Consider the following 12097-nt stretch of genomic DNA (forward strand, 5'->3'; position numbering starts at 1 on the left):
AGGGCCTCACAAATCTGGCTACTGTTTTTTTGTTTTCATTTTGAGAGAGAGAGAGAGAGTGCAAGCTTAAGGGGAGGAGAGAGAGGGGGAGAGAGAAGCCCGAGCAGGGTCTGTGCTCTCAGCCCAGAGCCCAACACGGGGCTCTATCTCATGAACCATGAGATAAGGACCTGAGCTGAGATCACGAGTCGGACACTTAACCGACTGAGCCACGCAAGTGCCCCACGAGCTACCTTTCAGTTCAAGTTTGTTTGAAACTTTTTTTCTGTGATTGAAAAAAAAAAAAAAAGGCATCTTATAAAGAAATTGCAACAAAACGCTGTAGGGTAACAGAACTCATTCTAAAATCATGTGTTTGTATCCCACTTTTTAAAAGGTGCCTTCTTTGTGGTGCCTGGGTGGCTCAGTCGGTTGAGCGTCCGACTTCGGCTCAGGTGATGATCTTGCGGGTCGTGAGTTCGAGCCCCGTGTCAGGCTCTGTGCTGACGGCTCAGAGCCCGGAGCCTGCTTTGGCTTCTGCCTCTCCCTCCCTTTCTCTCTCTCTCTTTCTCTCTCTTTCTCTCTGCCCCTCCCCCACTAGTGCTCTGTCTCTCAAAAATAAATGTAAAAAAATAAATAAGTAAAAATAAATAAAAAGTACCTTCTTTTCAAAATAGATCAGGAAGCTTTATTTTTTTTCCGTTACGTCATCTTGTTTATTATTATAATTTCTGTAACGAATATGCAGATTTTGTTAACTCCTTTCTGTTCAGCGTGCCTGTGCAAGAGATAAAGTTTAAAATGAAAATAGCATCACTATGGTGAGTAAAGCCAAATGCTTGCTTTGCTGACTGCCTAAAGTTTTCACACGGTTTAGAAATGCATTTTGTCTCTAAAGTACACCTAAGAAAAGAGCGAATATTCTACATGCGGCTGCTTGTGTCTCGTGGGTTGACGGTTACCCAGTGCAACAAAGCTGTGCTCGGCTTTCGTCTTCGTTAGTCATTCCGTGGGACCCCCTTCCTTGTCTGATTGTCGGCGATGGGATCCGAAGGGTCAGGAAGGAAGGATTAAGGGTTGACACCGTGGGACGTGGGCGGCAGTATTTTGCGGAGCAGACCTGTGTGTAGTTGAACTAACCTCCTCGCACTCGACCGGGAGTCTCGGTGCAAGTGGATGGATACACTGCTACCATTGCAGGGAGATATTTAGGCCTCAGGGGTTCCTTTTCCTCTGTGAATGCCTCCCCTAAATGCCACATCGCACGAGCTCTGGGCACCAGGAGGGACAGGACGCAAATGCACAGTCCTAACGGCTCAGGCAGACGCATCCCGGCAGGCACGGACTCTGCTTTGGCAACTGGGGAGAACAAGTGATATAAGAGGATGGAGAAGGCTTTCCTGAAACCGTGAGAGTTTTATTTCATTTATTTTACCTCATTAGCACTCAGACTCTCAGGAACGGGCTGAACATTCCGGCTGTTCGTTTCCTTTAATGGGGAGGAAAAAAAAAAAAAAAACCTCATAAATGGATTTCATTTTCTTCAACGTAGTCCATTAAACGTGTACTTTGACACGGCACTTTATATTACCTTATATTAGACAGTATTTGGCAGTTTTTAAAACAGACGTCCAGAGGCGCCTGGCTGGCTCAGTTGGTAGAGCGTGTGACTCTTGATCTCGGGGTTGTTGAGTTTGAGCCCCGTGTTGGGTGCAGACATCACTTAAAAATAAAATCTTTAGAAAGACATCCACTTTTCTTCTAAAGGTTTCGTATGCCTGACCTTAGATTTCATGAATACCGTGGATGAAAAACGTGCCAGCTGTGACTTTGGTTAATTTGTCACAATGCAGACTTACTTCCTTATGGAGACGGAATAGGTCCACATTACATTTTCTTTCTTGAATACCAAAACACAACGTTTAGAATGTTCAAACACATTCTTGGGTCTCCGCTCAGAAGCTGGCTTGTTCTCATCTTAACCAGACGTCCTGTCTTCTGCCCTTTGCGCCCTGCATACAGGCTTCTGCTATTTTATGGTCTATAGTTTCCTGCATCCCTTTTCTCTGACTTGAGCACGAGGCGAATCTCCGTTCTCTGGGTATGCCTGCTCGTGTCTAGAAGTTGGTCCTGATTTGGTTCTGTCTGTTGTTGCACCTGGTATTTGCTGTAGGGACATGTTCGTCCTAAGTAAGGCACATCCTGTGTATCAACTATTTGTGTTTTCCTTGGCTGTGCGTCTTCTATACAGAAGTGTTTTGTAGGTGGTTATATACTTTGTCCCCTGTTAATCTTTTATTCTTCCAATTTGTCACCTTTGTGTGTCTGTGGCCATGATCTGTCTTTTGAGAACATACTTCCTGGGGTGCCTGGGTGGCTCAGTCGGTTGAGCGACCGACTTCGGCTCGGGTCACGATCTCACGGTCCGTGAATTCGAGCCCCATGTCGGGCTCTGTGCTCACAGCTTAGAGCCTGGAGCCTGCTTCAGATTCTGTGTCTCCCCCTCTCTCTCTGCTTCTCCCCTGCTCACACTCTCTCTCTCTCTCTCAAAAATAAGTAATAAACATTAAAAAAATTTTTTTAATGAAAATATACTTCCTAACCATATACCCTGGCATCTCGTCCTTACCTCCTGCTGTCCTACACTGTGCTACACGCTTTGTGTTGGATACTTCTTCTAATCCTTATAATTAAGAGATTTTGATGACATTCGTGTCAGATTGGTCTGGAACAGGAAAGAAAAAGGAACAGTAATGTACATCGGGGGGAAGTTCCTCTGTCCGTCTCACGAGCGACGAGCAGAGGCGGGTGGTCTATGCGGTCTCAGGATGCAAACTCCACGTTCTCCACCACCATCTGGAGAATGCAACAGCTTCGTCTTTGTGGTGAATGACGATAGGGTCCCCCGAGGGGCAGCGGGAAGGAGGAATGGGTGGGAAAGATGAGAGGGAAAGGGTGCAGGCCAGTCTTCTCCCAAGCAAGATGTGGAGAGGCTCCGAAGTAAATCCACTGGCCAGAAGTTGGTCACCTGTCCACACCTGGCTTCCAAGGAGGCTGGGAAGTGGAGGGTTCGTTGTGGTGCCCACGCGCCCAGGTAGCACTTTCTGTGTGCAGGAGACTGAGAGACGGGGAGCTGTGTCTCTTCAGGAATTTGTCTCATTTATAGCTGGGGAGACACAAGGGTAGGAAGCCACATGACTGGCCTGCAGTAACACAGCTGACAGCAAAGTTGGATTCGTGGCCAACACCGTCTGCTTGTAGGGTCTGCCCCTCCGTGCATGGGAATGGGTTGACCTAAGACGGTTCTCTGAACCATCTGGCCATCTCCACGCCTCCAAGTGTGGACCGTTTCTGGGATTCCCCCATGCCATCTTTTTCCCTACGTGTAGCCATCTTCGGGGGCGTTGGCTCTGGTCGTCCCTCACTGGCTCCACACCTGACTCCCACCCTCTCAGCTGTTCTCCTGTCCCTCGGTGGACTTTCCGGAAGGCTCAGGTGACTAGTGTTTGCCATGCTCGTTCCTTAGGACTGCTCGGTGTCTGTTGCCAAGATACAGGTATCTGCATCACTCACGTATCTGTCTGGCTCTGTGTCGTGCTCGCGGCTCTCCTAGGCACTGCATGATGTCCAGCAGGATGTTCCCGGGAGGGACGGTAGAATGTGCTGGGCCTTCTCTCTGCCCACGCCAGCTTTCGTGGTGGCAGTTGGCTTCCTCCCCCTCTCAGTCCTGCTCAGATCATCATCTCATCAGTTAATTTAGCCAACACAGGTGAGGGGCCGTCCCTTCCATGAAAGGTGCTAGGTGCCGGGCCCGTAAGAGATGGGGGAAATACAGCTGTTGATTTCGGAGAGCGAAGAATGCAGCGAGAGACATGGAGTGTGTCCACGGCTGGCGAATATGCAGTGAAAACAGGTGAGAGGGACAGAGACACGCTGATCGCATCCGGCTGGGATTCAGACAGGCCCATGGAGAAGGAATTGTTGTAGAGCCTTGAAGGATGGGGAGGATTTCAACGTACGGCGGCCAAGAGCAGGGAGGAAGGCATAGCCTGTATGGTGTACTCATTCAGTACTGGGGTTTATTTTTCCGTTCCCCAATTTTTTGTTTGTTTGTACACCGGAGGCTTAGTCGAGGGGGGTGTTTTGTGTTCTGACAGTCAGCCATCGGTCGGGGGAAGTAGGATTGCTCTAAATCCTGCGTGGACTTGGGGCAGACACTAGTAGCTCCTGGCTTTTCGTGTGGAGTTGTGGTGGAGACAGCTGCGGGAAGCAGGCGCACCTGTAATCCATTACCACCGTGCTGAGTCATTCAGGGTCTAGGCTGCAGTGAACAGGTAGGAGGGAGCCTTGGGGTCAGGAGGAACTCTTTAAGGATCCTCAGTGGGGGGAAACGGGTCTTAAGACATGTATTGCAGTGAACGGATGTTAAGAGCGGACAGAATCCAGGGCGGTTCTCACTTAGACTGGCTGCCAGTGTATATTCCCAGCTCACTCATACGTGGTCTTGACTACAAACCCGGCTGTGTTCTCAGAGCTTATGCACAGGAACAGGTTCTTAACCCGCAAAGCAAGGCCAGGAGGCAGGGACTGGTACTTTCGTAAGCTTACAGAAAGGGAGATGTGGACACGGAGAGGTTCACAGCCATGGCCGGCATCACACAGCTGGGATACCGCGGAGCTAGGGCTGGAAGCCCAGTGTTGTGTGCAAATGTCAAGAAAAAGGATGGGGGAACTAGAGCAAATCCTAGTACACAAGCCACAGAACCAGGAAACACTTCTACTTAAAGTACGCTGTCCGCCGGGGTGGGGCTCAAACTCAGGACCCCGAGGTCAAGAATCACATGCTGTACTGACTGAGCCAGCCAGGCACACCTGGGAAACGCTTCTGAACTCAGAACAGAGGGTGTCTACACAGGATGCTGGCCCCTGCACCAGAGAAACATCTAGTGGGAGCACTCCAACATAACTAAGGCACGTCACCAACATACTAATGTCAAGTGAGATGCACGTGGAAAGCAGATTGGCCTCCGTTAATGCAGAATTAAGCACCTTCTGAATGTAACTGGAGAATGTCCCACTGAATTGCCATGTGTTCTCGCTATAGAACTTAGTAATTGGTGCCCTGGGTCATGGGACCTCTGATATAAATGACTTGACACCCTGCTGTGGTCAAAATATTTATGTGTTACAAGGTGAGAAAAATCGATCTTTCCTCAGGGGATAGTGGACTCTTAACGATAGAAAAAAAACATATTTAAAACACCACAACATTTTTCTAGTATATGGAGAAATCCAGCATGAAGTACGCTATCAAAATGATTTTGGAAGACAGGACAAAATATAGCGGTTAGCGATATAACGTGACACGATGTGCTTCCTGTTGTATCACATGCCCGGGATTCGCTCTTTTCCGTTGAAAAGACAGCTCTGAAGGTATCGATTCCCAGGTTCCTGGTGAATAACAGAAAGGCATCTCTGTCTTGTACGCTTACGTGCAATCATACGCAATCCCACTGCTCTGAGTCGAGCAAATGCAACATGGTCCAAAGAAACAGTACAGAGAATAAGCCGTCTGTCTTTTTACAAAAAGTTTTAAAATCCAGGTTAGAAAATAAAAAGGCACGTATTCCATACGGCATACCAAACAAGCAAAAAATCAGAACAATTAATTCTTAATTCTACACCCGTCCGAGCTCGGTAGCGATCCCCCACTGCTCCCGGGCGAGGACGCCTGAGATTTCCTGAGCAGCCTTTGAGTCAGTTTTGCAGTTAGCATCTGGGCCGGCGTGACCGAAGGCAGTAATGATGGAATCCGTGTGCGCGGCTCTCAAAAGCAAGTGAGAAATAGGGGCCCTTAAAATGAATTTGTTCCAGGAGCCCGCCTTGTCTCGGGGTGTTAAACACAGTGAGACGCGACTCGAATGTCAGATTGGAAACACCCTCCCCGAATCTGCTGCATTCGTAGCAAGAGCAGGGCGCTTCCCGCCACACCTCTGTCTCCAAACACTCGTGGCCCCGCTGACCCCGACCCGGGATGCCTTCTAAGTGGCTGCGGCTGGTGCCGCCGAAAAGGCTTCTAGAGAAAATCTGTCACGCTTCAGAGGACCGGGGGAAAAGAGGAGTTGATGTAGAGAATGTTAAGGAAACCCATGTGAGTTTCAGAACTCCGCCAGAGAGCGTAAGGATGCTCAGAAATGGTCGGCAGCCTCCCGTGTGTGCCTGTCTGCCTGACTCGGCCTTTAAAAGGCAGGTGTGCTGAGCACCTGTGGTTTGACACAGGTGTGGCCAAAGCTGGAGGTATCCTCGTGTGGAGCAACTCTTTGAGCGGATTCCCTTGGAGCACACGCACATCGCTTGCCCTGTGGTTGCCAGGTCTCCCCCTCCTCCAGACCGCAGAGAGGCTCCCCTTCCCTTGCACCTGCTTACCTGAGGGCAGGGGTTGCTTGAGGATGACGTGGACACTCGTGACAGTTGTTTTCAGTTCATCCTGTTGGTTTATTCTGTTTGGATCGGTGGGTCAGTAAATGCCTAAAAGTCACCGTTGCGACGATACGTGCAAATTATGAAACAGAATTAATCAAGAGGTCTGTCCTTCACAGTGGGAATGTCTCTGGCTCTCTGGCGGGGGAGGGGGCACATAAAAACACCATAGTGATCATGGAAAACAAGACGATCTCGTCCTGGGCCTGATTCCAGGTGGTCAGTACCTGCTGATTCTGTCTTTATCTGCTCCCTTCTTCACGCGCAGAAAGCTCTTTCTTTTCACGGCCCTGTCAGAAGACGTTTGATGAGCACTCAGCTCCTCAGAATAAACAGACAAGTCTTTCAAAACTATTTGTAAATCAGGTTTCTTCCCTAAAAAAGGCAGTCTCTGGGGGTGTGATGGAACACGACTTGATTTCGAAAGAACTTAAATTTTTAAACTGTGTAGCCATCCTACTCTAACCATCCTACCGTGGGGTCAATGAATTCTCCTAATTTGGAGTTTTTTTAAGTTTATTTATTTTTGAGAGAGAGGGCATGAGCAGGGGGGGACAGAGAGAGAGAGAGAGAGCGAGAGAGAGAGAGAATCCCAAGCAGGCTCCACACACAGCCCAACACAGGACTCAAACCCACGAACCGTGAGATCATGACCTGAGCCGAAATCGAGAGTCGGACACTTTGACTGAGCCACCCAGCCTGGCCCCCCAGGCTCATTTAATTCTTGATTTGATATGCTTAGGTTTTCTCAGAAAGGAGAAAATGAAATGTTAACTGAGGTCTGAACGTGGTTCCGGTTGTTTGTGACAGCTGTGGGTGGGCCCAAGCACAGCCTCCTAATGCGTTGAATGTTGCCCAATGCTCTTGCAGAAAATCCTGAATTGCCTTCCCCCACCCCCGCATCCTTTTTTTTTTTTTTAATATTCATAATGTCGTGTGCTTAAAAGTGGGCTTTGAAATACGTGCTGCTTACCACGTCCATCTTTCTTCCCTACTCCCCCCCATCTTTAAACCTTGGACGCTATTTACTTAGCTATCCAGTAGACCTAGATGGCCTCTCTGAAACGTTGGTATAGCGTAAGACTAAAGTAGGTGCTGTGTGTGCGTGTGCATGTGTGTGCGTTCTGATTACCTGGTTATGATAGATATACACATGAAAGCCTTTATTTTTTTCCCCAAAGAGCAACTTTATTTCAAACACAGAAAAAAGCATGCAGAAAACTATAAAGGGTGAGGCATAGAATGAATTCTTTTTGTTGTTCTTATCACTGATTAAACGCATTTGGGAAGAATGGCCGACCAAGAAAAATTATTAGCTTTTTGTACAAACTTGAAATGCAGACTAGTAAAAAACTGTCAAACACAGAATTTTCTTGTGCATAAATCTATACCTTAGCAGATATTCATTAAATGGGTCTCTCACTGTTAGCAAATATGTTCCACCTTGGCACACACAACTTTCAATTCATTTAACTCAGTGGTTTTTTTCTTTGTTTGTTTGTTAGTGTTTATTTATTTATTTATTTATTTGTTTGTTTTTACCTCGGGGAGGCCATAATTTTATTTTATTTTTGTTAATGGCCAACACCCAAATGTTCCTTTATTTGTGTGTGTGTGTGTGTGTTTCATATATGAAATTTATTGTCAAATTGGTTTCCATACAACACCCAGTGCTCATCCCAAAAGGTGCCCTCCCCTCCCTCCCACCCCCCATCAACCCTCAGTTTGTTCTCAGTTTTTAAGAGTCTCTTATGCTTTGGCTCTCTCCCACTCTTACCTCTTTTTTTTTTTTTTCTTCCCTTCCCCCATGGGTTTCTGTTAAGTTTCTCAGGATCCTCTTATGAGTGAAACCATATGGTATCTGTCTTTCTCTGTATTGAAAGCCTTTATAGTATCTTCCTGTATTCCTTTCAAGATTGCAAAGATGGAATGTTACTGTTTTATCAGGAAGGCATTAAAATGCATTTATGAATTCTTCTCGGCTTCACTCATGAATAAGCATTTGCTGTGAGCAATTAAAAAAAAAAACCATGCATGTGCTTGTGTGTGCACGAGTAGTTTTCTCTCATGTCCATGTTAGCAGTGAGCCTACCTCTTGCGGAAGGTCCTGTTTTAAACAGAAATACAGGCTGCGGGTTGAAAACGTCAGAGGGCAAGAGGTGGCAGGGCTGGGAGCTTGTCCTCTGTTGGTCAGCGTGTGTTTGTTGAGGGCCGGCTGCACAGTTCCGCATGGTAAAGTTTATTAGACCAAAGTGACGGTCCTGGCCGAGTTCTCAGCTCAATTAATAGGCTTTTTTCTTCTCCTGCCTGCACAGCATCGCCTAAGGAATTAGGGATTGGGAAAAAGGAAGAGGAGGGAGATAGAGAAGGAGAGATTGGGAGAAAGAAAGAGAGAGGGAGAGAGATGTTTTTCAGTAGGAAGAAAATGCCATGGTCCCATGTCCATTGGCCTCATAGAAGCTGTCATTCTCTTAATGTTACCTTTTTCTCGCCAGTTGCACCTTCACGCATGTTTTTGCTTTCTTATTCATCTTTCTGGCTATGGCATTCGTTCTTTCGAGCCTTCAGGGTAAGGCATCGAAACAGGTCCGTTTCATCCCTGACTAAGGCTTCTCATGCTGGCAGCATAGTTTCTGTGCACGTTCCCATTCGTGGTGAACATAGAGATGCTTCCCACACCACACCAACCTCTGTCCTTGTACACCACAGGCACGTCCATCTGGAAGGCCTTCTTCTTCACGCCCAAGTTCAGCCCCGAGGGCGCCAACGGCTGCTTTTCCACACACGTGTGTTACTGCCACGGGCGTTCTGTCAGCTACCATCAGCCGCCGTTGCTGTTTGATATTTCCAAAGATCCCACAGAGAGAAACCCAGTGACGCCAGCGACCGAGCCCCGGTTCCAGGAGGTCCTCGACACCATGCAGCAGGCAGTAGACCGTCACACCAAGACCCTGAAGGCGGTCCCCAATCAGTTGTCACTGGGCAACCTTGTCTGGAAGCCGTGGCTTCAGATGTGTTGCTCACCGTCAGGCCTGTCTTGCCAGTGTGACCGAGAAAAACAGGCCAGGAGAGCAAGCCACTAGCTGTACGTCCAGGGTGACACTGGGCAGCCCCAGCCCTGTGGGAGCCTCGCATTCTGGTGCGCTGGCCGCCATGATTCCCCTAGCCCCCAAAACAAGGGGATAACACTGAAAAAGCAATTAGTAAATCTCCACATATGCAACTTACAATGAGCAAAGGGCCATGAAGTACATCACACTAAGTTGCAGTTGGGCTCGTGGAAGGCAATTATTATCGGTGTTATTTAGAACACATATCAAATGCTATTCACGATAGATATACTTACATACTCACAGTTCATTTCTTTCCTTGAGAAACCTGAGATACTTAAACTAGGAAGCTAGAAGCTGATCATTTTTGAAGTAGAAGAGGAGAGACTCACAGATGGATATGTATTGTTCAACAGACTTTGTGAGAAATCCTTCCTTCAGGAGTAATAATCCCAAAACAAATCTCTCCCGAAGGGATTTCCATTTTATAATTTGTAGTATTATATTTGGGTTTTACTGATTCTTCGGTGAATGGAAATTCTGAAATAAAGGCTACCTCACGGTGGGGTGGGGGGGCTGGAGTGAAAGGAATCCGTCCCAACGTGATGCAGAATTATTGGCATGGCACGTGGATGATTTGCGGGTAAAGCATTCGTAAGCAATCCATGATCCACACGTGATGCTGTGATGTGTTTCGTGGTTGCAGGATTTACTGATGAGACCAGAGGAGTTAATGTAAGCCCTTTTGTTTTGTGTTCTCATGTCCTACGGCTACGAAATCCCTATGCCTCCAGCCCTCAGTACAACTTTGTTCTAATTCTGTTTCTTCCGACATCGATAATTATGGGACAAGGCATCACGAGGCCACACAGGCGATGGACGGACAGTGGCTCAGCTGGAGAAGGGTCCTGAGCGTGAGCCCCCACCGAGGAACGAGTGCACCCGGGTGGACAAGGCTTACATCACTTGTTCAGACAGTATACGTTCTCCAACAGTATCGCGTGGATTCCTTTCCTGGTCCGTGGACAGGAGCTGCTGTCCCTGTGGCTACCCAGTCATGTCTTTTGTGAACGGGTCTCAGCACCGTCTGCTGGCCTCATGTTGGCTCAGTTCCAGGAGAGGACAGCCACGTGGAAAGTCTGGAGCCTGCGTGGCTGAGTGGAAAGAATGTGTGCTCTGTCCACGTTCCCACACTGGGCTACACTTCTCTCTACTCGTCCCCCATCAATCACTTCCAAGATCAGCGATAGTGTCCTAGTTCCTCTTGACATCCGTGATTTTAGATTTTGATGTTTGTTTTCTTTCCCTTCAAACCTGCAAGTGAGTTTTCTTCCTCTCCCCAGTTGAGTGGTGGAAAGTTGGAGAGCAAACAGAATTCTCAACTTCTCACGTGGATTTCACACTCCAGAAATTGCCAAAAATCTGTCGTATTACTTTAGGAACCATTAAAGAATGCACTAGCATGTTAAAAACGTGTTAGGATTATTGCTGATGTTACCAGGCAGAAACTACTTCAAACCTCTGTTAGGAACTTAGGTTTTCAGCTGATCATGTTTATTCAAAGTTTAACACACTCCATGCAAGTGGACTTTTAGACAGCGCTTGATGTTGTGGGCATGTATGTTGGAGGATGGAGTAATTTAAAGCACTTTTACAGATTATGTGGATACACATTTATGTACAGAGTTGTTCAGTCTGTACAATGTTCGCAGCAAATGAAGGATACATATACCTCTAGGAATAAAATGAGCACTCACACATTTGCCTCACAATAAGTTAAGTCACCATTATGAATCAGGGTATTTGAAAATCAGGTTTAGTCATAATAACGGTGATTCTTAGATTTCAGACCACTTGCCATCTGAAAGTTTTGCTTGGGATGTACGGCAGGAAATTTGAATTCTTTTGTTCAGGGAACACCAAGCAGGCCTTCTTTACGACCTGGTTTTGTGTTTGTTGGTTTTACAAAGCTGTACGAGCCTACTTGTTTTCAAAGAATCTCAGTGGTATTACGTACCATAAGGTTTGTATGTCCAAACCTTCCTGGGTTTTGAAGGTTTCAACAAATTCTTCCGCAACAAAATCACTACATTCGTAGCATTTCATAGACATGCCAAGCTAAGCAAACAGTAACGTGTAGACAGGCATCGTTTTCCAAGGTCAGTGATGCTGCGTGAGAACCAGAATCCCACCCTACGTCGTGAAGGATTCAAGAAGGGAAACAGACATTAGGTTGCCCTGAAGGACACACAGAGGAGAGCAAAGATGTGGGTCCGGTGTCAGGTCTGCCCCTGAAGAATGCCACCTGTAAAGCGATGGCATCTGCTAAAGGATTCTGAGAACCTTGTTCTAATGCCCATGCAAACTTAAAATAAAACTCTCCTTGAAAGAAATGTGTCGTATGGCTCTATTTTCCTGTGTGACTCGATTCAACGGGTACGCGGAGGGCTTTACTATGCTAAGCAATGGCGGATACAGGTTTCTTTTTTTTAATTTTTTTTTAATTTTTTTTTAACGTTTATTTATTTTTGAGACAGAGAGAGGGAGACACAGAATCTGAAACAGGCTCCAGGCTCTGAGCTGTCAGC

At 47.1% G+C, this 12097-nt stretch overlaps 1 protein-coding gene across 1 annotated transcript in view; it reads left to right on the forward strand.

Moving 5' to 3' along the window:
- Positions 1 to 11881, forward strand: part of STS (steroid sulfatase) — a 156990-nt gene extending 145109 nt beyond the window's left edge. Inside the window, exon 11 of the mRNA XM_047075868.1 lies at positions 9169 to 11881. Within this exon, the coding sequence (XP_046931824.1) occupies positions 9169 to 9542 (374 nt within the window). The 3' untranslated portion in view covers positions 9543 to 11881. The remainder of the gene's footprint in view (positions 1 to 9168) is intronic.
- Positions 11882 to 12097: the final 216 nt, after the last annotated feature.

Source organism: Lynx rufus, unplaced genomic scaffold, assembly GCF_022079265.1.
Source record: "Lynx rufus isolate CCGP_SWC_20201006 ecotype Redwood Valley unplaced genomic scaffold, mLynRuf1.p SCAF_14, whole genome shotgun sequence".
NCBI classification, from domain to species: domain Eukaryota; kingdom Metazoa; phylum Chordata; class Mammalia; order Carnivora; family Felidae; genus Lynx; species Lynx rufus.